This window comes from Muntiacus reevesi, chromosome 15 (genome assembly GCF_963930625.1).
Source record: "Muntiacus reevesi chromosome 15, mMunRee1.1, whole genome shotgun sequence".
Taxonomy (NCBI): Eukaryota; Metazoa; Chordata; class Mammalia; order Artiodactyla; family Cervidae; genus Muntiacus; species Muntiacus reevesi.
The window spans coordinates 6,867,669-6,892,937 of NC_089263.1; the positions used below are offsets into that span (position 1 = coordinate 6,867,669).

The following is a 25,269-nucleotide window of genomic DNA, read 5'->3' on the forward strand; positions in this document are numbered from 1 at the left end:
GGAACTTGACTTTCTTTACCTAACATTGTGTTTCAAAGCTCTGTTGCTGTTGCGTGTGGCTGTAGTTTATTCACTCACTGCTGAATGGCACTCCTTTCTGGGAATATATCACAGTACACTGTATTACTTGTCAACTGTCATTTGTAGGGCTTCTCATATTTTTCACTCCATACACTGGTTGGAGGGGAACCTGGTACATTTAGCAGAGTAATTTGAGATATAACTCTTTTCAAGTAAACAGTTTTTATAAAGTGAAAATGAGCAACCAGCTTCAGTTCCAAAATAAGGGAAATTTATAGGATACCTGAGGAAAACTGCATAAAACAAAACGTGTGACACATTGGCAGTGTAGTTGTAAAGACTCCAATTAATGCTTTACTACATGGTTTTATTTCCAAGGTTGAAAAAATAAGTTTGACTTTGGTATGTAGAATGTAATAATTGAAGAAAATACAAATCACCTTCTTTGTGTAATCAAGGTAGAGCTGAAAGGCAATCTAAATTTTGATTCTGTTTAAATATTAAGGCATATAATTAAAAAATCTAACTTCTAACTGTCTATAATAATTTAATCTTATTGACATCTTAGTACTTTAGGATAAAACAACATTTTAAAAAATCACAGATGAAAAATCATTTTCTTTACAAAAAAATCCTACAATTTAAGTAACTATGCATTTCTCTTTATTCCATATACCCCTTATGTTCTCAGGGACAAATGAATGAATTTACTAATACTAAAACTATATTGTATAGTATTTAAAGATTTTATATTAGCATCACTCTTTTAAAAACTCAACTCTAAACTTTTGTCTTAATTTAGAAGTATGTATTGTAAAATCCTGAATACTAAATATAATGAAGATATGATATTGATATTCCTTTACATTTAATGGCAAAATGGATCTGTAGGTATCAAGACCAACTTCAGGTAGGATATTCTTTGGAGAAATATTTTAAAATAAATTTAAAAAATATAAGTAGATCAAATTTTAATTATTCATATGGCAGTGCCTACTTTTAAAATGATACCTGCTAAGTTTCAATTTCTTTTTAAAGATTCTAATTTCCTTCTTTCTTTGTTAATGTCCAGGAATATCTAAAACTGGAACATTTTAAAATTAACCTGAATTTCAGTTAAACAAAACAATCCCGTATGAGTGAGTTTCTTAAGTAAGAAAAGATTTATTTCCCTCTATCCAACTGACTCACTGAATTGAGCTAAAAATTTCCAAGAGGCAAATGATGTAGGGAATAAATATAGGGGGGAAAGGTCTAGGTTTCCATTATAATAGCTTTTGATTTGTTTTCAGCTCTTAATTAAAAAAATTATTTACGAACGATGGGATGCATAATGTAACGTGGAAATCTTTTACAATTAGAGTAAAAAAGGAAACCTACTTTCCTTTAGAACAGATCCGATCTTACCAGACAGCCTGATTATTTATGAGACAAACACTTCTACATCTCGACATCCACAACTCTTATTAGCCATCTTCTTTTTATTTACTGTTGACATCAATTAGCCTGAGTCATGAAGCCGGACCACATTAAAGGCGACACGTGGTCCAATCACTATGTTTAAAAGTCCACGTATTTCAAACTCCTCTCTCTAGACCTCACTGGGCTGTTTCCCGCTTTAAGGAACCTCGTTTCCGCAGCATTTATTCATTAGATAGCAGTCCAGGGGCAGGCTCTCTTTGGGGAAACCCCTCCTCGGGCACCTTCAAGAAGACCACGGAAGAGACCGGCGGGCGATAGTTTCCAGTCCTTTACCGAGCAAAGGAGGGAAGAGAGACGCGCCCGGAAGGACGCGAGCAGGTGCGGGTGGGCTCCCGCAGTGGCCGCTCGGCGATCCGGCGCAGCGTGTCCGCGTGCCGCGAGCCCGGCCGGGAGACTCCGGCCCCCGGTCCCAAGCGCATCCTCCGGGGAGCCCCCCCGGCACGCCCCCTTGGCCTCCGGGGGCCCCCGTAGCCCCGCACCGAGCACGCGCCCTGGCCGCCTCCCGCAGCCGCCCACGTGGTGGGGCCGGCAGAGGAGCGAGTCGGCGAGCCGCTCCCCGGACCCGCCGCGGGTCTCCGGGGCCGGCCCGGCGCAACCCAGCTCGGCCGGCCCCCGGCCCGGGCCCCCAGATTTCCTCTCCCGGAGGGAGGGGACACTCAGCGGGCCGGCCCTCCCCGCGCCCACCGCGCCCCCTGGCGGCTGCGGCGGGGACGCGCCCCGGGCGCGCGGGGCGGCCCGTCTGGGCCCCCCCTTCGCCCGCTCCGGGCCCCTGCGGGCCGTCTCCCGTGGCTCCCGAGCCCGAGCCGCGCCCTTCCCCCCGGCTGCCCGGGAGTTCCGGGACTGTGGGCTCCCCTGGGGCGATGCCGCGGCTGTCCCGGCCTTGCGCCAAAGTGCCCGCTTAGTAGCCTGGTTGTGTGGGGGGGTCTCCTTTCTCCCAGGTATGCTCCTCCCGCCACATTCGAGCTGTCCAGCAGGCTGCGAAAAAATGCCGCATGCACGCACTTATTTATTTATTTTGCAACAGCTGCAAGACACAATGAAGCTTTTCAAGAACCGGGGCAACGCGCGCTCCAGCCGCGCTGTTGTTGTTTTCAATGAACCTCTCGGGCCTCACGCTCCCCGCCCAGCCCGGCCCAGCCCCTCCCCCGCTCCCCAGCGTGGTCCTTCGCCGGGCCGGGCCCGGCGCCGGGGGCATTGTTTTTGGAGTCTTGCGGGAGGGGCGCGCGCGTGCAGGCTGGCCGGCGCAGTGCGGTGGGGGTGAGAGCTGGGGCGCGCGCCCGCGCGCGCGCGGGAGCCGTTGCGCGCGGGCGGGGCGCGGGGGCGGCACCTTGCCGCTTCACCGCCCGCGCCGGGGCTCCGCTCCGCACGTCCCTGCGTTCCTGGGCTCCGGCTCTTGGCGCGCGCCGGCCGGGGCCCGGCCCTCCGCGCGCCGGGGCTGCGGCTGTGGCCGCTCCAATGCGCGCGCGCGTGTGAGTGTGTGTGTGCGCGGCCCCGAGCGCACGCGCGCGCCAGGCCCCAGTGTGTGGCAGCGGCGGCGGCAGCGGCGCGGCGGGGCTGAGGCTCTTGTTTACCAGCATTAACTCCGCTGAGCGGAAAAAAAAAAAAGGAAAAAAAAACAAAAACAAAAAACAAACAACCCGAGGAGGAGCGAGCGCACCGGGCGAACTCGAGAGGCGGGCGAGGGAGAGGGACGCCGCCGGCGAGCCTGGCCCCGGCGCGCCCGTGCCTGGAGCTTGCCGACCCCCGGGCCCTCCACGCCCCTCCCGCGCGAGGGGAGCTCCACGGCGCGCCGCGGCTTTGACCTTCAGCGAGCCGGAGCCCCCGCGCCGAGCCGGCGGCGGGCGGGGGCCGGGCGGGGGCCGGCGCGGGGCGGGCGGCGGGAGCGCAGAGCGCGGCCGGCCCGCCGCTTTGTGTGTGTCCTGGATTTGGGAAGGAGCTCGCGGCGGCGGCGGCGGCGAGCGGAGCCCGGCGGAGGAGGAGCAGCAGCAGGAGGAGGAGGGGAGCGGCTCATTCATTTTTCCTCCGCATTTCTGGCCCCGGCCGGCCTCCCCCGCGACCTGGGCTCAGGGGCCGTCTTGCGAACTGCGTCGCGCCCTCCCGCCGCGGAGGCTCGGGCGTCGGGCCGCCTCCCCCTCTGTCTGGGGTCGGGTTTGTTTTCCTTCGCCAAGACGGATCCGGGCTTGGCCCCCTTCTCTTCGCAGTTTTTCCTCTCTCCTGCCTCTCTGGGTTTGAAAATGGAGGCCGACGACGCAGACAGCCCGCCCCGGCGCGCCCCGGGTTCCCGACTTCGCCGAGCGCTGGGCCGCGGCTGCCGGCGCTGAGGGCCGCCCGCCGCCACCGCCCGCCCCGTCCGCGCCTCCCCGCGGACCCCCGGCCGGCGCCTCCCCGGGAAGTGTTGTCGCCTTCGCCCTTGTTTTTGGAGGTGGGGGGGGACGAAGACTCGGAGACTTTTTCTTTTCCTCCTCCACCACCCCCCCCCTTTTTTTTTTTTGAGAAAGGGGAATTTCGTCCCAAATAAAAGGAATGAAGTCTAGCTCCGGAGGAGGGTCCCCGACCTCGCTGTGGGGACTCCTGTTTTTCTCCGCTGCGCTCTCGCTCTGGCCCACGAGTGGAGAAAGTGAGTATGTGCCCGCCGCCCGCGGCCACTGCGGGAACTTTTTCTCCGAGGGGCTGCGCCCTGTTTGCGAAACCCGAGTTGCCACCGTCGCAGCTGTCGGGCTCCCGGGCTCTGGGGCCGCGGGGCGGGGCGCCGAGGGGCTCGGTCGCAAGGCCGGGGGGGACCCCGGGGCCCAGGTCGTTGGTTCGGAGGCCCGCGCGGCCCCGGGCTCGGCGCATCCCCGCGCGGAAAGGGCCTCGGTGGCTCTCCCTTCCGCGGTCCCGAGAGCCCTGCCCCGCGGCCCGGCTGTCTGGGCTGCGCTCCCTGCCCGGCGGCCCGCGGTGGGGCCAGGCCCCGGGGCTCCAGCGGGGAAGTTCGCGCCCGGCCGCCCGCACCGCGCGCCCCTCCCGGCGCGCGGGGCCTCCCGACACGCGGCGCGCGGGCGGCGGTGACAGCTCGCGCGGCGCCCTCACGCCTGGGGCAGGTTCGGTGCCCGGGGTGGGAGCGGGCAGCCCGCCGGCCCCGGTTCTGCAAGGTGCCCAGGGGGAGGTGCCCAGCGGGGAGGCCCCGCGGCCCCAGGACAGGTTCCAGACATTCCAGCGCGACCTCCTGCCGCTCGCCACGCTTGGCCCCTTGGGCTCTTTGGGTTCCTGGCTTTCCTTGTCGCTTTCGCTCTCCGGCCTCCCCGGGCTGCTCAGTGCGACTGGGGGTGCGGGGAGCGTTCCCGCTTACATCTCGCACCCCTCGGTGCAGCCCTTGGGAAAAGGTGAAGTCGGGGGCTCGGCGTCAGGCGAGCTGTTCCGGACAGCGCGTCCGGATCCCGAGTTCAGAGGGTTTGGGGGACCCTTCTCCCCGTTTCCTAGCGGCCGGTGGACGCTCTTTTCGTCCCGGCGGGGCTAGGGCTGGTAGGGCGGCCTCTGAATGTGCAGGAGTGGGTGTGTGGTCTGAGCCGACGTGTATTTCCACACACGTGCTCGCAGCCACACGGCCGCCCAGGAACATCGGGCCGCCGTGCCCCGGCGAGAGGTGGCCCGCGTCGCGGTTTCGGGCGCGCGGAGCCCCGCGGCGGCGGGCGTGCGGGGAGGGGGCTCCGCGTGGCGAGCGCGCGGCCGCGGCCTGGGCTTCGTGGCCGGAGTTGTGTTGCGCGCCCCCCACCCCCCGTCCGCACTTCCTCTGTACAGAGTTAATAAGCAATATCGCGCTGCCGCTTGCAATCTGATAGCTTTTGTTTTGGTGGTGTCGGCTAGGGGTAGGGACGGGCAGGGATGGAGGCAGAGAGAACTTAGGGCCCCGCGCTATGTGGAGGGCGGAGAGGAGGGGTTTTCCATTCTTCTCCAAACAGTAAAGGGAGGCTCTGCTGGTCCATTCGCGACGGCAGGGTATCTTGAGCACGATTGTAAAGTTCAAATGCAGGCACAGAACTGGGGCTGGGAACGGCGAGGGCGTGTTGGTGAGTAATGTTTGCCGAGTGTATGCAGGTGGTGCCAATTAACTTCGAAAAATCACGACTGCGCCTTGCAGAGTGAGGGGGAGAGTCAGGAGGCAGCGGGGGCTGCCTGGCCCCGTCTTAGGTGCAATTCGGAAAGACTGTTCGTATAAACAAACCCTTCTTAAACGTTTTGTAAGAAATGCGTTCACGACGGAGTAGGAGCAGATTTTTACAGGATTAGCGTGTTGACTGCGTGGAGTGAGACTCGCCTGGAGTCCGGACCCTCCACACATCTGAGCTCTCCTGCTCTTTGTTTTCCGAAGTTTCCGCAACGCTGGATTGGGCGAAAGGCTCTCGGCACCCTTCTAAGGCTCACAGATGGTGTTTGGGGGCACAGAGGAGGGCTTCTAGCCTTCAGGAGCTAAATATAGTTCAGGAGACACGAGAGTTAATCCATTTTATTACGGCATGTTGTTGAACTGTGTCGTGGCTCTAGTTTTATTGTTTAATGTTAGTAAGTTCTGAAATTCACAACACCAGGGTTGGCCTTGCTTCTCCGACGCAGGACTCCGGGATTTAAAAATAGGATGTCTTGTTGTTTGGAGTTCTTGATGAAAAATACTCTTTGTGAAAGGTGCATTTGTTCTGTTTTTCTTGAGAAAACAGGCAGGAGGGGAAGTGGCGTTTTAACTACTTTTATAGTACGAGATGCCAAACTTTGCTCAAGGACCTCTCGCAAATAGTTGGTTTCTGAAACTTGATGGATGGCCAGAAGGCTCCCAATTCCTGATTATGGTTTGTTGAAGTTCTAACTCACCACCTGCCCCTCCCTATAGCTAGGAAGTTTTCAGGAGTAAATGGTATGCTCAGCATGTGTTCAGTTCTTAGTCCAAAAGGTGCTGGAATTCTTTCTTCTGATAGAAATAAAACCAACAGCTCCTATCAGAGACAAGCATTGTTTTGTCTGTCTAGTATAATATAATAAAGATTGGGATGCTGTTGATTAATAATGTGTTGGCCTATTTAGGGATTAGTGTTTTCTCTCAGTGTGATAGCAGTAGGGGTGATTAAAAAAACACAAAAACCTTTAATTTGGAAAACCTAGGAGTTTTGAAGTAGACGAAGTCATAAAGACTTTTGTATCAATGTACTGTGAACAGTGCATCTAAAAAAGGGAGGTTTGGAAGTTAGGAGTGATAGCCAAATAATATGATGCTTAAAAAAAAAAAAAATCTGTGTGCCCTTTAAAGGTATTGTGGCCATCTCATTAGAAAGATCCAGTCATCTTTCTGCCCCAGGCACAGTCATATTCTATTGTCAGGGAAATGTAGGTATGTGAAAGATGGGTGTTTAAAGAAGTTGCTGTTTTATTACCAGGAGAAGAATTCCAGAATAAGAAGTTTGGAAAGAACCTAAATAGCAAATTATAGTTTAGCCTTTCTAGAGGGAAATAGCAAGTAAAGGGTACTTTTGTGGAGGGGTGGGTGTGGGTTTGAAGTTTAAAAGGTTATATGTTTAATTTGTCAGAAGGATTAGAAAAGTCCAACATTAAGAAATATGCTATGGTTGACTGGAAGAACCTTAAAAACATCGTGCTTAGTGAAAGAAGTCAGTCACAAAAGACCACATATTGCATGATTCCATTTATATGAAGTCCAGAAAAAGCAAATCCATAGAGACAGAAAGTAGATTAGTGGTTGCATAGGGCTGGGGAAGGAGGGGGTACGGGTTTCTTTTAGGGGGTGATGAACATACTCTAAAATTAGATTGTGGTAATGGTTGCACAACTTTCTGAAAATACTAAAAACCATTGAATTGTGTACTTTAAATTAGTGACTTTTATGGTATGTGAATTATATCCCAATGAAGCTGTTTTTCTTTCAAGAAACATGTTAAGGTTAAAAAGAATGCATTGTGTTACTTTGAACATAGAATCTGTTGATAGATTAAAATTATTAAGTAAATTTGTCCAGCAGGTTGATGTCTCCTTTTTTAAAATTTATGGAGTGTTTCAGACTCATGAACTACAAACTGATCACTGAAGCTATAACAGCGGAGATTGAATGCCATAGGAGAAAAGGACAGACAGGAAAAAAGAACCTTTGTTAGGAATAGCTCACATGAAGGATTAAGGGGTTGGGTTGAAAGAAATGCAACTGCTGGTAGTGAAAGTCAGATTTGTGACACTGAAATGACTGAGTCTGAAACGACGTTGGTCTTTCTAAGACTAGAGTTTAGGAGCTGAGTCTGATGGCAATTTGTATTCCAGTTTTCTTACATATTTTTTCCCAACAAAGAAATAATGTAATGTTTTAAGATGATAAAGAATTTCCACTGTCTCTTTTGGTATCCCATGTTAACCACCCTGGTAGTAAAAACTTGAGGAAGAACTGCTCATTGTAAAACAGTAGGGTTTTTTTTTTCTCCTTTCTTTGTTACTTGTTTTATTTCTTAAATAGTTGCAGAGTCTGAGCAGGAAAGAGAATCTCTGTAGGATGCAGAAGTTTTTTTAGACACACAGTGATTATATTTTTTTAATTAAAATTTCTTTATCAAGCAAAAGATTTAAAAACATCGCAGAGGGATTTTTATTTTCAAACTGGTCTGCCTTTATCCAGATTTACCTTGGCCTGTTAATAGGAAAATACCTGAAGAATAACTGTTTGCATTTGTTTTTGGTTTTTGTGTAAGACTCTGTTTACTAATAAAAGTGATTCCTGTTTTTCTTATTGTTGCAAGATCAGAGCAGTAATGAATATCAACTGTATCATTTTCACTTGCTGCCTTCCAGTTTTGCCAAGGAGAGCCCTCAAGGGACAGTAGCTTCCTTTTAAATCTGGTTTCATTTGTTTTGTAAGAAAGTGCTGTAAGCAGCAGCTGAATCCAGCCAGCACTTATTGAGTACCTGCTGTTTGGAAGCTGGACACTGCCTTACGTGATGCCTGCACAGAGAGAATTTCCCTTTTGTTCTTAGGACATTTTACATAATCCTGCGTGAAACAAAGTTTCTTGAAAATTCAGATCTTTTTCAGACTTGGCCCAGGGTATGCAGTTCTAAAACAACATTTTAAAGGCCCTTTAACAACATCTCTATAGACTTAAGATGGGAAGCCTATCAATGTTACTGATTTTCTGGAGGCCTGTGTGGCATGCCTTGCCTTATACCTGCCCTTGTATTGCATTGCTGCTGGCAGGGTGTGATGTACCTGTCAGTCACCCATCTCGATCAGCTGTGCTGCCTCCTTTATAACATAGGTTTGACAGTTGTGATTAAAAATGGGCAGTGCCATAGTTACCATTTGCCAAAACTTCAGTAGGTGTCACAGGTGTGCACGAGAATGTCGTATGGCATGTTTTGATTTGTAAGGAAGATGTGACTTACTTTAAACCTTTTCTGAATTTATGCATTGCTTAGCTCTCTGGAAAACTTCAAGGAACTCTCATAATTGTAAGTCCTTGTTTAATTTCAAATACTTTGCTGTGTTTAAAAGCATGAGATTGAGGAGGCAATTAAACCTTGAAGTATCTTTTAATTGTGAAACGTCCAGGCCATGTTTCTTTCTGAGTTGCGATTTTTTTTTTCCAATTTGTTTTCAGAACTCATTTGAAAAATCAACCCTAGTTCACGGAGGAGGGATTTGTGCGCGTGGGCCAACCTGTTTGAACTGCTGTTCTTAGCCAGCTTACGACAGGTGCCATCTGAGTCCGAGGATGCTCGCAGCTCAATTGTACTAAATATATAATGGTTGCACACATGCCTGGGATGCAGTTTCTTGATTTCTCTGTCTGCGATGTTCTGAAGGAAAATTCTAAACGCTTTAAAGGCAACAAGTTGAATTATGAATGAAGCACTCTGACCTCTCCTTGAAAATGGTGTTTGGCATCTGATTACGAAGAGGAACTTCTCCAGTTATTTGTAAACAAATGATTTGGCTTAAACAGAAAGGTGGCGGGGTGAGATCTGGGGGGGTCGAAACTCCTAATGTTTTTGCACGTTGAGACCTGTTGACATTTGGGGAGGATTTTCAGTATTTGGAAACATTAAAACTTTGAAAATGTGTCACCCTTACCCCAACCCCCAAGGATCTGGAAAGAACTGGTTGTTCTTAGGAAAGGGCATATGATTGGTATAAAATGGTTGGTAAACAGAAGATCTTTAAAAACAAATTAAGTTGTTATCTCAATAGATGCATACTCGGCATGATAAAGTTTGTTTTTTTTGTTAAATTATTTAGGTTATATCTGACTCAGAATATTAACAATGTCTTTGATTTTGAAACTTTTGAACTATGAAGACTAAATTTTTTTTTTTTACTTGTAAAGCATCAGTTCTACTCATGTTGTAAAGTCCCTAATATCAGTTTTGAAGATCCCCTACTTTTCCCACTTATGCCAGCTTCACTTTGGGCTTATGAAATTCATTAATTTCAAAATCTGAAGGAAATACTGATATTTCTTTACTGGAATTGAGAATTTTTTTTTCTCTTTCCTCTTTTCCTAAATAAATATATGTTGAGTACTTACTGGACTCAGTTCTTTCAGTTTGACTATCTTCCCTGGTGGCTCAGACTGTAAAAGTGTTTGCCTACGATGCGGGAGACCTGGGTTCGATCCCTGGGTCGGGAAGATCCCCTGGAGAAGGAAATGACAACCTACTCCAGTACTCTTGCCTGGAAAATCCCATGGACAGAGGAACCTGGTGGGCTAGAGTCCATGGGGTCACAAAGAGTTGGACATGACTGAGCGACTTCACTTCTTTAAGTTTAAAAATTTGTTCTGATGTGATAAACTATCCCACATACATTTTAAAAGATACGAGTCAAGCCATAGAAATTGGGCTCCCCCGATGGCTTAGCAGGTAGAGAATCCGCCTGCAATGCAGGAGACACAGGAGATACAGGTTCAATCCCTGGGTCAGGAAAATCCCCTGGAGAAGGGAATGGCAACCCACTCCTGTATTCTTGCCTGAAAAATTCCATGGACAGAGGAACCTGGCAGGCTACAGTCCAAAGGGTCGCAAAGAGTCGGACATGACTGAGCGGCTAAGCACGCATAGAAATTACTTTCTGTGTTTGTTTAAAACACTAAAAAAACAAACTAGTAAGCAAGGCTTTCATTTTTCTTCCCTTTTTCTTTACGGACCAGAAGAATTCAGATTTTACTGGAACACAGCAGAAAGTAGTTTCTTCTCTGATGAGGAATGAACGCCTGCGATCACAGCTCCTTGTCTGGTGCACCATTGCTGTTGTTTCTGATGGGGAAAGGCAGGCAGGAGTCTGCCTGTTTTCTCGCGTCTGTCCTCTCCTTGGTCGGTGCTGGGGGTGTGTCCACGGAGCTGAGTGTCCTGCCTCTGGTGGCTGATGGTCTTAAAGCCCACTCTTTCTTATTTGAAATAGACTGGTGACTAACCACATAGGGAAGATGTGCGTGCATAGGATGGGTATCCCCAGATTCAGCTGAGATAGCTATGCCTGCTTTAAATTGTTCACATTGTAATAGTCTGGAAGTCTTAAATTTTTTTTTTTTAATTTTAAGCGTTTATATTTTTAAAGACTTTAGAAAGTATTCTATTCTTAATTTATTCCTAGTCCAGAAAGTTGTTCAGGTTTGAAACTTTATTTTTTATACCACTCCTCAGCCTCTTAGTCCCCTTATCAAGGCAAGCATCTACTTTAGTAATAGTTATATAATAAAAAAGGCCACTTACTCAAAATTGTGTGTATTTCCATCCATTCATCCAAATTCTGACAGTTTCAAACACATTATTATTGCAGTTTTGTATACTTTTATATGGCTGCTTTTTTTTTTTTAACCTGGCACTAACTTCTTTAAACTGGCTGTGGAATTATTTGTCAGTTTGGTAATTCAGGTATATGCATACTGCTTTGTAAATTACTCCTGACCATGGGAGAGCAAATACATGTTGACAGTCTTAAAGCATAAATGTTTTATGGAGCAAAACTTTAAAACTTTTCTGAGATACTTTGGATGCCTACTTTGAGCTTGTCCTGTCAGATAAAATACAGTCGGTGGTTTGTCTTTATAAAATCAATTATTAGAAATGCATGTTGACTAAGTAAATGAGACAGTATTAATTCGAGTTAAGAAAATTTAGTTAATAACAGTTTAAGGGAGAGAAGTCTGATGGTGATTAGGGAGAGATGAGTTTATAACAGTTTTTTCCAAATTGGAAGCATCCAAGTGACTTATAATAACCTCCTGGAGAAAACTAGGAAGCATAGGAAGCAAGCCCAGGTGAAAGGTCCTTCATCTTCTTGCCTGGATCAGCTAGCAACAGGGGAGAGGTCCATGGTCTCCTTGCCTGGATCAGCTAGCAATAGGGGAGAGGTCCATGGTCTCCTTGCCTGGATCAGCTAGCAATACGGGAGAGGTCCATGATCTTGCCAGTATCAGCTAGCAGTAGGGGAGAGGTCCTTGGTCTCCTTCCCTGAATCAGCTAGCAACAGGGGAGAGGTCCATGGTCTCCTTGCCTGAATCAGCTAGCAACAGGGGAGAGGTCCTTGGTCTCCTTCCCTGAATCAGCTAGCAATAGTTTTCTTAGCTCATCAGCTGTTAATTTAGGTTGTAAAGCCCTCAGCAGTTGTGCCGTTACTATCAGCATCGTCCTGTGTTTATTCTCCCAGCTAAGTTTTGGGGGTCTCTCAGTAGTGGGGTAAAATACCTGCCAGTAGCTCAGACTCTGAATTTGAAAGAGAACCACAGATTATCATGAAAACATGATCAAAGAGCAGAGACAGAGGAAGATCTGCTGTTCAGCTTCCTTAGTTCTGTTGTCTGATTCCTGTGAATAATGAGTTCATGGAATATGTGAGGTCACAACATGTTATAGTTTCATCCCAGGAAATTCTTTTGTTATCACTGTTGTATTTGGTTGAGCTGTATACTTGGGATTTTCTGTCTAGCATTACCTCAGTAAGATTTTCAACAAGTGGTGTTGGGTCAGGATGGAATTCCTAGTTACATTTCAGTTCATCAGCCCCTTTCTGGGGAGACTGGTTTATTGAATGTTTCCTTTCTCCCTCCCTGAGTCACTTGAAATTGTTCACATTCGCCCATTTCTGGCTCCACCCTGGTCCGGTCCAGACCTGCATGGACTCTCGGAGGGAGGAGATGCTTGGTTGGCCTCCGGGCCGGGCAGCTCTGACTCCAGCGCTGCTCTGATGGACTTACTTGCCAGCCCCAAATTATCCGCGTGTGCATTTTGTGGTGCGATGCCCTGGTCCAGGAATCAAGTCCGAGGGCCCCGTCCTGGGCTGTCATCCGCCTTTACCGAGGCTTTGCTCTAGGGATCCCGTGTGAATTCCCAGGACTCCTGGGGCTCTAGCTCTGCGGTAAGGAAGCCCGTTCCTAGCTCCGTGGTTTTGCTCCTTCTGCATTCGAGGCCTGGAGTGCTTTTCCTCTTCACTGATGTTGCCCCACAGAGGAAGCGCTGCTCTAGAGCACGGAGGTCTCCCGGTTCTACTTGCTGCTTCCCTGACAGTCCATCCCACGGAAATGCAGAGACTTGAAACAATTGGGAGAGAGTCTTCTTTTCTTATTAAATGCCAAAATAAAACTGTCTTCTAATCTATTTAGAAGATTAAGGTCAGAAAAATTGGGGTTGGAATCTCTTTTTCATTAAAAAAAAAACCCACCAAACTCTAAGTTTCAGATCTGTGAAATAGGGACAAGACTGTAACTGTGTGAAGATGGGCCACTAACTTAGTTCCTGTTCCCCAAATACCTTCCTAGAGTTTTAGTTCATCTGAGATGCCGTCTTTTAATTTCTAACACAGATTCCTTCTCCTCCATGAAGCTTTTCTTGATTACCCTCCTTTCTGTAGACCCGACTTCCTGCTTGTTCCTTTTGAGGTTGTACCCCCTGCTGTGCCGGTTAGCAGTGATTGGTTTTGTCTGGGACCTGGGCTGTTGTCATTTTATGAGGCTGTAGAGAGAAGTGCAGGCAGAGAGGGCTTGGGTTTGAATCTCAGCTGCTCAGTAGCTAAGACCTCAAGCTAATTGTTTAATCTTCCTGCACCTCAGTTTTCCTCATCTGTAAAGTTGTAATTCTAATAGAACCCACTCCATTTATTCTTAGAAGCAGAAAGGGAACTGATGCATGTGTCAGATCCTTAGAGAGGCCGGCATCTCCTAAGCCCTCCAACGTTAGTCTGCTGCTTCTCTAAGAGACATGGCACCCTTGAGCAAGGTTGTTGTTTGGATGTGTCAGAAATATAGGATGCACTTGACCTCAGGCTTCCATTGTCGTTTAAATGTTATGCGAAGCCTGGCACTTAGTAGGTGCTCAGCTAATGCTCTGTAGTGACGCTTTATTTTGCTAGGGTGCTTAACAGGATTGCAGTTTGCTTGTGTAACACAGTCTTGTGATTTTTTTTTTTTTACCTTTTTTCATTAAGCAGTGGCGGGTGCCTGCGGTGCATCGTCCATTTCAGAGGTCCATTTATCTTGCTTTCTCTCTGATGTTTGTCCGTTCTGGTGACCAGGACGTCTCCAGGGTGCGCTTTGTCCGCCTCACCAATGCCTAGGCGCCATCTAGTGGCCAGAAAGGAAATTCGGCTTCTCTGGTGCCTGAGGATGAAGATCACCCGTGGCCCCCTTGTCTGGCTTAGGTTCCTGGGAACCCAGTTGCAGGAAAATGTGGGGACTGCAGGCTTCTGTAGCACCCATTGGGATATGGTTTTGAATTAAGCTTGCTCTGCTGCATCAGTGAACTGGCTTGAGAGAATTTGGGTCTCCCTAAGTGGCGTGAGCAACTTTCGACAAAGTTGTATTTATCTAGTGCACTTTTTACAGTTTGGGATTTAAGATGTTTTTACAGGACTTTAATAAATGACAACTTCTAAAATATCCCTTTCGAGGTTAGAGATTTAAAACATCTATTGATTCCCTTTGAAAAATAAGCAAGATTTACTTCCTGTTGCTCTACTTAAAATATGTGGTAAGACTTTAATTATCATTCTTATATGTGTCCTCTTGGGCAGTTTTATGTAGTTCAGGTGCTCACCAGCCAGAAATGCTAGCAAAGAATAGTAACAAACACTTTCATTGCTGCTGTTGGGTCTCACGTTGGTTGTATTTTGTTAGACATTTTTCTGTATTTGGTTTCCCACTCGTTGCGTAGTTTCAGAATCTGCTTTCTCACTTCCTTAGTTGAGGCTACACTAAGGTAGTAGATAGGTGGTTCATTTAGAAAGTGTTAGGCTCATCTCTCTGTGATTGCTTTTGGCTCGTTTTAATTTGGAAGTCATTGGTTTGCTGGCTGATAGAGGATTGCAACTTGCCATTCTCTGAGACATTTTGAACAACAGCTCTGGCTGTTTCTGAAACAGACTGTACCCCCTCAAGTCTCTTTGCTTTGGCAGGTGGGCGCCCCTGTGCCAAGGGGTTCTTGGCAACTGTATTACCAGCTCACCCTTTGGCAGGCTCCTTTCAGAATTAGCTGCAGCTCTCCCTGTCCGGCGGCCTCGACCCTGCCAGCTGGATGGGCCCACAAGTCTCTTTATACCCCTGTTAGTGCGTCATCCCCAGACTGTTTCACTCTACTAGTCAGGGAGGCGAGAGGTACCTTGGTTATCCTTGAATTCTGAGGTCATGGCTCATGCATAGCACACAGGAAGACCTCAACTAACAGAAGATTTCTTAAAGGGACACACTCAGTCCCCCGTACCCCCTTCACTTTGAAGCAGCGTGAACAACAAATTTATTTTCATCTTGTCATGATCACTCTTTGCCGACAAAGGTCCATGTTGTCAAAGCTACTTTTTTCCCAGTAGCCTTGTATGGATGTGAGGATTGGACCATAAGGAAAGCTGAGTGCCGAAGAATTGATGGTTTTGAACTGTGGTGTTGGAGAAGACTCTTGAGAGTCCCTTGGGCTGCAAGGAGATTCAACCAGTCCATCCTAAAGGAAATCAACCTTGAATATTCATCGGAAGGACTGATGGTGAAGCTGAAGCTCCAATACTTTGGCTACCTGATGTGAAGAGCTGACTCGTTGGAAAAGACCCTGATGCCGGGAAAGATTGAAGGCAGGAGGAGAAGGGGACAGTAGAGGACAGGATGGTTGGATGTCATCACCGACTCAATGGATATGAGTTTGAGCAAGCTCTGGGAGAGTGAAGGACAGGGAAGCCTGGCGTGCTGCAGTCCATGGGATTGCAAAGAGTTGGACACGCCAGAGCGACTGAACAGCAGCATGATCGCTCTGCCAGCTGAAATGTTTCATCAGGCCAGTTTCTCCTGCAAAGAACTTGGAAGCAGTTAAATTATCTTTAACACCATGGTTTAATCAGGCTTTTTGTACACTGAGGTGAGTGAAAACCCTAGAACCCCGGAATTGTCACTTGTGAGTCCAGCCCTGTGTTGAGGCTGCCTCATCTCTCTGGAGGGAGGGCTTGTTGCTGAAGTTCCCTCTGCATGTGGTTCAGTCACTCATTCATGTCCAACTCTTTGTGACCCCGTGGACTGTAGCCCGCCAGGCTCCTCTGTCCATGGAGCCAGGCTCCTCTGTCTGTGGGGTTTCCAAAGCAAGAATACTGGAGTCAGTTGCCGTTCTCTTCTCCAGGGGGTCTTCCCGACCCTGGGAGAGAACCCCAGTCTCCTGCTTCTCCTGCATTGCAGGCGGGTTCTTTACCGCTGAGCTACCGGGGAGGCCCTTCGAGCATTTAACACGTCTCTCTCGGCGCCAGTTGGAGGCAGCCTGGGTCCCGCCGCGTGGCGCGCCGGCTTGCCTGAAGCCACGGGGCAGGTGGGGCGTCCATGGGGCCCCCTCTGCCACTCCTGACCCCCACACTTTCCCCTCCAAATGACCGCGAACACCCAGGCTGTTTCTCATGGTGTTTCCCGCCTTCAGATCCAGAGACAGCACGCAGAGAGACAGGTTCTTAGGAGGGCCTGGCTGGCCCGAGTGGGACTTCTGTTTCTTGCACGATTTCCTTGATGAGGCCAGTTAACTTTTGCCTTGACTCCTGGTGGGTCAATAGCTCACCTTAAAGTCTCCTGTCACTTAAGTGCTCCCTCTCCCTCAGGGCTGTGGACGAGGCCTCTGACAGCCTCTTGTGGGGCCACTGATGGTGGAAGCCTGCACCCCCTACCCCCCAGAAGTTGATGGAATAATAGGTCTCCTGAACATAATTAACACTTGAGAGATTACCCTTGAAAGCTTCATACCCTAAGGACTCTAGTCCAGTGGGATATTTTCTACAGATAATTGGAAACATAACCATTTGAACCTGGTGCATTAATTTCAAGCATAGCTTGTTTAAGAGTGTTTTGGAAAGCGCCATGCAGATGTTGAACAGGGTGAAGGTGAGCTCCATCCTTACAAACCAGCACGGCGCCTACCTTTCGTCTGCCCCGTCATGGCGCTTTCTGCCTTTGAAGCCCCCCAAGTCCCCCCCGCCCTGCCACAGGCAGCCCCTGCAGATGTAGGCAGACGCTGGAGCCTCACTGTCCCGATCTGCGGTTTGCTGAGCCACGAGGGATAGTCTTGCATCCCAAGTGCCCAGCAGGACCGGCTCGTAGGGAGCGTCCAACAGGCACATGTTTTAATCTGTCTCTTCTGCAGGCCCTGGTGGCCCTGCGCTCGCCCCTGGAGGACTGGCCCCCTTTCCTGCACTTGCCCTGACATTCTGAGCTCCTGAGACGGGTGGGCGGCAGGGGTGGGGGGCGTCGAGCTGCTGAAGAGCTCAGGCGGCCGCGGGTGCTCTGACTTCCATGCTCCTTGAAGGTCTGACGCTCGGGCGCCCTGGGACAGGCTCCGGGGGGTGGGCAGAGCTGATGGAGTCTGGGGTGGACGGGAGCGCCGAGCTCGCGGCAGGGTGCTCCTAGTGGGGGCATGTGGGGGGCCCCGGGGGCCGGGTCACACCCCGACCAGTCAGAAGGGAGCTCCGGAGCAACGCTCGCCCTTGTCCAGGGCATTGGAGGTGCTGGGGAAGGAGGGGACCAGACTGAAATGGGGGGCACACAGCCCCCAGACACATTCTTCTCCTCTGGAAACAAGAGTGAAGCCTCTTCCGGTGCGCTTGTGTGCACCTCGCCAGGCACTGCTCTCCTGCTTTCCGGGGACCCTGGCCGTGACCCCAGGTCCCCTTCAAGCCGCATGCTGGGCCCTGCCCTGAGGCTGGAGGCTGACCGCCCGGAGCAGGGAGGCTCATTTGTTGGAAAGGGGAGGCCGGTTAGGCGTCTAGCTCTGGGCTCTGCTACTGGTGCTTTTTAACTTGAACATGTATTGATGATGTTTTGAACTCAACCGGCATGTTGTTACTCCCCTGAGAAGCGGTCACTGGTCCTTCACAGGGGTGGGGGCGGTTGGTGCTGGAGGGTTCCTGCTGCCCTTCCCGCAACTGTTTCCACGGGACAAACAGCCTTAGAAACACGCCAGTTCCGCAGGCCGCCTGGAGGCCTGGGGCTACTTTCTGCTCTCAGCATGCTGACTTCCAAGTTTTATTTATTTATTTATTTATTTTTTTTTTTTTTTATGTCCTCTAATCTTGACTTATTTTTCTTTTTTTTTTTCTTTTTTTAAAATTTTATTTAGTTATTTTTTTTTTCCAGTGGTTTTTGTCACACATTGATATGAATCAGCCATAGAGTTACACGTATTCCCCATCCCGATCCCCCCTCCCACCTCCCTCTCCACCCGATTCCTCTGGGTCTTCCCAGTGCACCAGGCCCGAGCACTTGACTCATGCATCCCACCTGGGCTGGTAATCTGTTTCACCATAGATAATATACATGCTGTTCTTTCGAAACATCCCACCCTCACCTTCTCCCACAGAGTTCAAAAGTCTGTTCTGTACTTCTGTGTCTCTTTTTCTGTTTTGCATATAGGGTTATTGTTACCATCTTTCTAAATTCCATATATATGTGTTAGTATGCTGTAATGTTCTTTATCTTTCTGGCTTACTTCACTCTGTATAATGGGCTCCAGTTTCATCCATCTCATTAAAACTGATTCAAATGAATTCTTTTTAACGGCTGAGTAATATTCCATGGTGTATATGTACCACAGCTTCCTTATCCATTCGTCTGCTGATGGACATGGTTGCTTCCATGTCCTGGCTATTATAAACAGTGCTGTGGTGAACATTGGGGTGCATGTGTCTCTTTCAGATCTGGTTTCCTCGGTGTGTATGCCCAGAAGTGGTATTGCTGGGTCATATGGCAGTTCTATTTCCAGTTTTTTAAGAACTCTCCACACTGTTTTCCATAGTGGCTGTACTAGTTTGCATTCCCACCAACAGTGTAAGAGGGTTCCCTTACTAATTAATAAGGGTTCCCTTATTAATCCTTTGTCTGTTTCTTCATTTGCTATTATTTTCTCCCAATCTGAGGGCTGTCTTTTCACCTTACTTATAGTTTCCTTTGTTGTGCAAAAGCTTTTAAGTTTCATTAGGTCCCATTTGTTTAGTTTTGCTTTTATTTCCAATATTCTGGGAGGTGGGTCATAGAGGATCCTGCTGTGATTTATGTCGGACAGTGTTTTGCCTATGTTCTCCTCTAGGAGTTTTATAGTTTCTGGTCTTACATTTAGATCTTTAATCCATTTTGAGTTTATTTTTGTGTATGGTGTTAGAAAGTGTTCTAGTTTCATTCTTTTACAAGTGGTTGACCAGTTTTCCCAGCACCACTTGTTAAAGAGGTTGTCTTTTTTCCATTGTATATCCTTGCCTCCTTTGTCGAAGATAAGGTGTCCATAGGTTCATGGATTTATCTCTGGGCTTTCTATTCTATTCCATTGATCTATATTTCTGTCTTTGTGCCAGTACCATACTGTCTTGATGACTGTGGCTTTGTAGTAGAGTCTGAAGTCAGGCAGGTTGATTCCTCCAGTTCCATTCTTCTTTCTCAAGATTACTTTGGCTATTCGAGGTTTTTTGTATTTCCATACAAATTGTGAAATTATTTGTTCTAGTTCTGTGAAAAATACCATTGGTAGCTTGATAGGGATTGCATTGAACCTATAGATTGCTTTGGGTAGAATAGCCATTTTGACAATATTGATTCTTCCAATCCATGAACAGGGTATGTTTCTCCATCTGTTTGTGTCCTCTTTGATTTCTTTCATCAGTGTTTTATAGTTTTCTATGTTTAGGTCTTTTGTTTCTTTAGGTAGATATACTCCTAAGTATTTTATTCTTTTTGTTGCAATGGTGAATGGTATTGTTTCCTAACCTATGGGACACTGTAAAAGCAGTGCTAAGGGGAAGGTTCATAGCATTACAGGCTTACATCAAGAAACAAGAAAAAAGCCAAATAAATAACCTAACTCTACACTAAAGCAAGTAGAGAAGGAAGAAATGAAGAACCCCAGGGTTAGCAGAAGGAAAGAAATCATAAAAATTAAGGCAGAAATAAATGCAAAAGAAACTAAAGAGACCATAGCAAAAATAAACAAAGCTAAAAGCTGGTTTTTTGAAAAAATAAACAAAATTGACAAACCATTAGCAAGACTCACTAAGAAACAAAGAGAGAAGAACCAAATTAACAAAATTAGAAATGAAAAGGGTGAGATCACAACAGACAACACTGAAATACAAAGGATCATAAGAGACTACTACCAGCAGCTCTATGCCAATAAAATGGACAACTTGGATGAAATGGACAAATTCTTAGAAAAGTATAACTTTCCAAAACTGAACCAGGAAGAAATAGAAGATCTTAACAGAACCATCACAAGCAAGGAAATCGAAACTATAATCAAAAATCTTCCAGGAAACAAAAGCCCAGGACCAGATGGCTTCACAGCTGAATTCTACCAAAAATTTAGAGAAGAGCTAACACCTGTCTTACTCAAACTCGTCCAGAAAATTGCAGATGAAGGTAAACTTCCAAACTCATTCTATGAGGCCACCATCACCCTAATTCCAAAACCAGACAAAGATGCCACAAAAAAAGAAAACTACAGGCCAATATCACTGATGAACATAGATGCAAAAATCCTTAACAAAATTCTAGCAAACAGAATCCAACAACATATTAAAAAAATCATACACCATGACCAAGTGGGCTTTATCCCAGGAATGCAAGGGTTCTTTAATATCCGCAAGTCAATCAACGTAATACACCACATTAACAAATTGAAAGATAAAAACCATATGATTATCTCAATAGATGCAGAGAAAGCCTTTGACAAAATTCAACACTCATTTATGATTAAAACTCTCCAGAAAGCAGGAATAGAAGGAACATACCTCAACATAATAAAAGGTATATATGACAAACCCACAGAAAGCATCAGCCTCAATGGTGAAAAATTGAAAGCATTTCCTCTGAAATCAGGAACAAGACAAGGATGCCCACTCTCACCACTGCTATTCAACATAGTGTTGGAAGTTTTGGCCACAGCAATCAGAGCAGAAAAAGAAGTAAAAGGAATCCAGATAGGAAAAGAAGAAGTGAAACTCTCGCTGTTTGCAGATGACATGATCCTCTACATAGAAAACCATAAAGACTCTTCCAGAAAATTACTAGAGCTAATCAATGAATATAGTAAAGTTGCGGGATATAAAATTAACACACAGAAATCCCTTGCATTCCTATATACTAACAATGAAAAGACTTCCAAGTTTTAAGTCCCTTTCGCCCATGGGAGCGAGCGGACCTAAGGGGCGCGGTGTCTGTGTGCCGAGGATGGAAACCACGCCTTCTGCTGGGTCCAGAATGCCCTTCTCCCGGGTCGTCTTTGATGCTCCAGATTCTGTACGGCTCGGGCTCTACCACGAATGAGACGTCTACTGATGGGCTGTGCCTGGACACCTTGCTTTCCTTCTGTGCCCCGGCTTTCTCATCTGCAAGATAGGAGTCGGTTGGTCCCATCTCAGAGGACAAGTCTAAGTATTTCCTGCGCAGATACACCTACATTGGATTGGTGTGCCTGTCATCTGCCCTGGGGGGTTGGTCTTATTATTAAGGATGGAGGAAACCGGTGTTAAAAGTTGTGTACTTCCTTAAAAAGTAGTCAGTGCCCTCCTGGTTCTTATGGATTCTGATGTTCAGCTTTTAGCATCATTCGCCTTCTCTGACCTTCACATCAAGACTCTAGTAGCTTCAGTTGACTTAGAGGAGTTTCGTGAGTGCTGGCTCCAGCCTTTGTCTTTGGGGATAGAAGTCACCTTCGTCTGTTCTGTTCCTCTCTCTTCCTGTCATCCCTGCTGCCTCCGGGGAAGGATGCGGAACATGCTCCTCCAGGAGAGGCAGTTATTCAAACCCCAAGATAGCCCAGGCATCGGGGCTTACCGGAGCGTGTTCAGCCCTGCTCTCTGCCTTCCTCGGGAGTGGCTCAGCGGCCAGGTGGCCTTCTGGAGAGGAAGGTCTATATGAGAAGTGAGGGGAGCATCATATCCCCACCTGCATTTAGGCCACAGATCCAAAACTACTTATCCAAAAACACTAGTTCAAATGTAACTCTATGGCTGATTCGTGTCAATGTATGACAAAACCCACTGAAATGTTGTGAAGTAATTGGCCTCCAACTAATAAAATAAAATTAAAAAAAAAATACTGGAAAAAGTGAGAACGTGTGGTGTGGGGTCCTGGCTGCCAGAGGTCTCAGCGAGGGGATGGGAGCCAGCCCCAGAGATGGTGAGAGTCAGAGCGTTAGTGGCTCAGTCGTGTCCAGCTCTTTGCCACCCCTGGGACTGCAGCCCGCCAGGCTCCTCTGTCCATAGGATTCTCCAGGCCAGAATACTGGAGTGGGTAGCCACTCACTTCTCCAGGGGATCTTCCCAACCCAAGGATCGAACCCAGGTCTCCCGTATTGCAGGCAGATTCTTTGCCATCCGAGCCTTGGGGGAAGGTGGTGCCTGGTAGTAAATTCTTTGCTGGAGAGCCTCCTCTAGAATGGAGAGGAGGAACTGCCCTTCTGCTCTGCCCCCTTGAATGGTACAGGGTTTCTGGTTCCTGGGATGGAGATCAGGTTTAGTCTTGGTTCAAGAGCTTGTTAGCTGGGCTTGGGTGCTCTCGTTAGGGGGCTGTTACCTATGTTAGTGTTTCTTGGGGAAATGTGTCTCGAATTCCAGACCCCTTAATAACCAACTTGATTAAATAGTTCACAATAAGAGTGCTTTCCTTAGCAGGAGGAGTTAATTCCTTTGGTTTACAAGTTATTCCTTGAGGTCAAAAAGCATGAGACAAGATGAGCCACTTACTAGACATTAGGGAAATGCAAATCAAAACCACAGTGAGACACCAGTTCATATCCATGAGGACGGCGATTATCAAAACATTGAAAATAACAAGTGTTGGCAAGGATGTGAAGAAGTTACAGCCATTGTGCATTGCTGATGGGAAAGTAAATGGGGCAGTTGCTGTGGAAAACAGCGTGGGGGTGTCCCGGGAAAAATTAAACACAGATTTGCAGTCTGATCAGCAGTCCTAACGTTAGTATATGCCCAAAGGCCTTGATTGCAGGGAATTGGAGATATTTGCACACACATGTTCATAGCAGCAAATAATTGTTTGCGGTAGCTGAAAGCTGGAAGTGTCCATTGGTTAAACAAAATGTGGCCCGTATAAGCAATCAAATATTATGCAGCCTTAAAAAGGCAGGAGATTCTGACACATGCTACAAGAAGGATGAGCCTAGAGGACATTATGTTACGTGGAAGAAGCCAGTCACAAGTTAACAAATACCATATGATTTCACTTAGATGAGGAACCTACAGCTGCCACATCGACAGTGACAGAAAGTAGAATGCTGGGTATTAGGAGCTGAGGGAGGGGAGGATGGGGAATTAGTGTCTGATGGGTTTGGAAGTTCAGTCATGCAAGGTGGAAAGAGTTCTGAGGATGGATGGTGGCGATGTTTGTGCAACAGTGTGAATGTACTTCATGACGCTGAACTGTGTACCTGAAGATGGTTCAAATGGGCTTCCTTGGCGGCTCGGTGGTGAAGGATCCACCTGCAGTGTAGTAGACCCGAGTTCAATCCCTGGGTCAGGAAGCTCCCCTGGAGAAGGAAATGATAACCCAGTCCAGTATTCTTGCCTGGGAAATCCCATGGACAGAGGAGCCTGGCGGGCTACAGTCCATGGGGGTCGCAAAAGAACTGGATATGACTTAGTGACTAAGCCACAACACGTCGTGTTTATTTTACTGCAGTTTCAAAAAGTCTTGTTTCTTGAGTGTGTGCCGGGGGAGAGCAGGAGAGGAGAAGCCAGCCCGTTGCCGTGGTGGTGGAGGCAAGCGAGGGCTGTCACAGGTGCCCCAGGAGCTCAGGGGGGCTGTGTGAGGTCAGGAGAGGCTTCACCGAAAAGCGTGACTTTGTGCTGAGTCACCAGGGACGGGTCTGTTTGCCGTAATGAGAGCGGCTCTCTGATGATGTTTTCCTTTCAGGGAAGGCAAGTCAGGAGTCAGACTCCTGTGCCATCTAGTCACAAATGAAATTTATTACTAATCAGCCATGTGACGTGTAATTGCTTTTTCATTTTCTTATTTTTCCAGAAGAGAGATTTGTTTAGATATCTGGTTCCCTCACTGATTAGACGAGAAGTTTTTCATTTGCCTTGACAGCTCAATTTCTTCCCGCTTGCGGACTCCCCCGCCGCGTAGGAAGCCCTGAAGGAAAGGGCTTGACCCCTGCATGCCCGAGTGGGAGCATCTCAGCACGGAGGAGGAGGCAGAGGACCCGGGGTGTGGCCCGGGCCACGGCACGTGCTGCCGTCCCGGCCACCTGCCCCGCACCCGCAGCTGCTCTCCAGGCCTGCTTCTGCATCCTAAGCCATCACGCTCTGGCTTAACCCGGAGTCGGGGCTCAGGCCTGGACCTGCCTTGTTCCACCAAGCCCAGGAGGCAGGCGAGCCTGCCTGGCCATGAAGGGAGTCTCCTCCGCCCTGCTCGATGTGGGCCCCGTGGGAGGGATCTCACGGCTGCAGCTCCGCTGGGTGCGGAAGTTGGACTGGTACTTTGCCTGCGTCTCAGAAGTCAGCCGGAGTGACCACTCTCGTCTTCCCCTGGGCAGGAGGAGGTGTCAGGAGGGTGGGATCCTGCTCCCCAGCGTGGCGATGCACTCCCACGAAGCTGGGGGGACGTCTGCATCGGCTCAGGCTCTTGTAACAAATCACCGCAGGTTGGGGGTTAAGCAACAGCTAATCGGTTCCCACAGCTCTGGAGGCTGGAAGTCCAGGATGAAGGCGCTGGCAGGGGCAGTGTGTGATGAGTGTGTGTTTCCCAGCTTGCAGATGGCCGTTGCCACGTGGCGGCGTCACGTGGGGGCGGAGGGAGGCAGGCGAGCAGCTCGGATCTTCCAGCCCAGAGGATGCGCGTGCCTCCATGGGACCCCCCCACGAGGTGCTGTGACCTCACTGATGCCATCCCGGGGGGCGGTTAGGGCCTCAGCATATGAGTTTTCAGGGGACACAAACATGCATTCCATAACGATGGAGTAATATACATACATATAAAGTTCTTGGTCAGTTTCAAGAGTTGACTTTGGGTTCGTTTGGAAGAACTAAGTGAAGCCCAGCACCTAAACGTGGATGCTTTTAAGATGGCCCTGGGCGCACTTGCCCTCTGATGCATTGGCCAGAGGCGTGAAGTGTACAGGTGGTCTTCTGGGCACGCGGCTGCTTTTCTTAGAGCGGAGGCTGCATGAGAGGAGCGTAGTTATTGGGAAATCTCAGACGACCCCGCTTCCGCCAGTTTTGGACGAGGGAGTTGCTGCCTTTGAACTCTGCAGGGGCTCCTAGTGGGGCGTCATACTCCCGGCCTGTTTCACTTT

The 25,269-nt window shown here is 48.3% G+C and overlaps 1 protein-coding gene across 1 annotated transcript in view; it reads left to right on the top strand.

Annotated features, from left to right (window-relative positions):
• The first annotated feature begins 3,011 nt into the window (after window positions 1-3,011).
• Window positions 3,012-25,269, top strand: part of IGF1R (insulin like growth factor 1 receptor) — a 304,157-nt gene continuing 281,899 nt past the window's right edge. Inside the window, exon 1 of the mRNA XM_065906147.1 lies at window positions 3,012-4,120. Coding sequence (XP_065762219.1) covers window positions 4,027-4,120 — 94 coding nt within the window. The 5' untranslated portion in view covers window positions 3,012-4,026. The remainder of the gene's footprint in view (window positions 4,121-25,269) is intronic.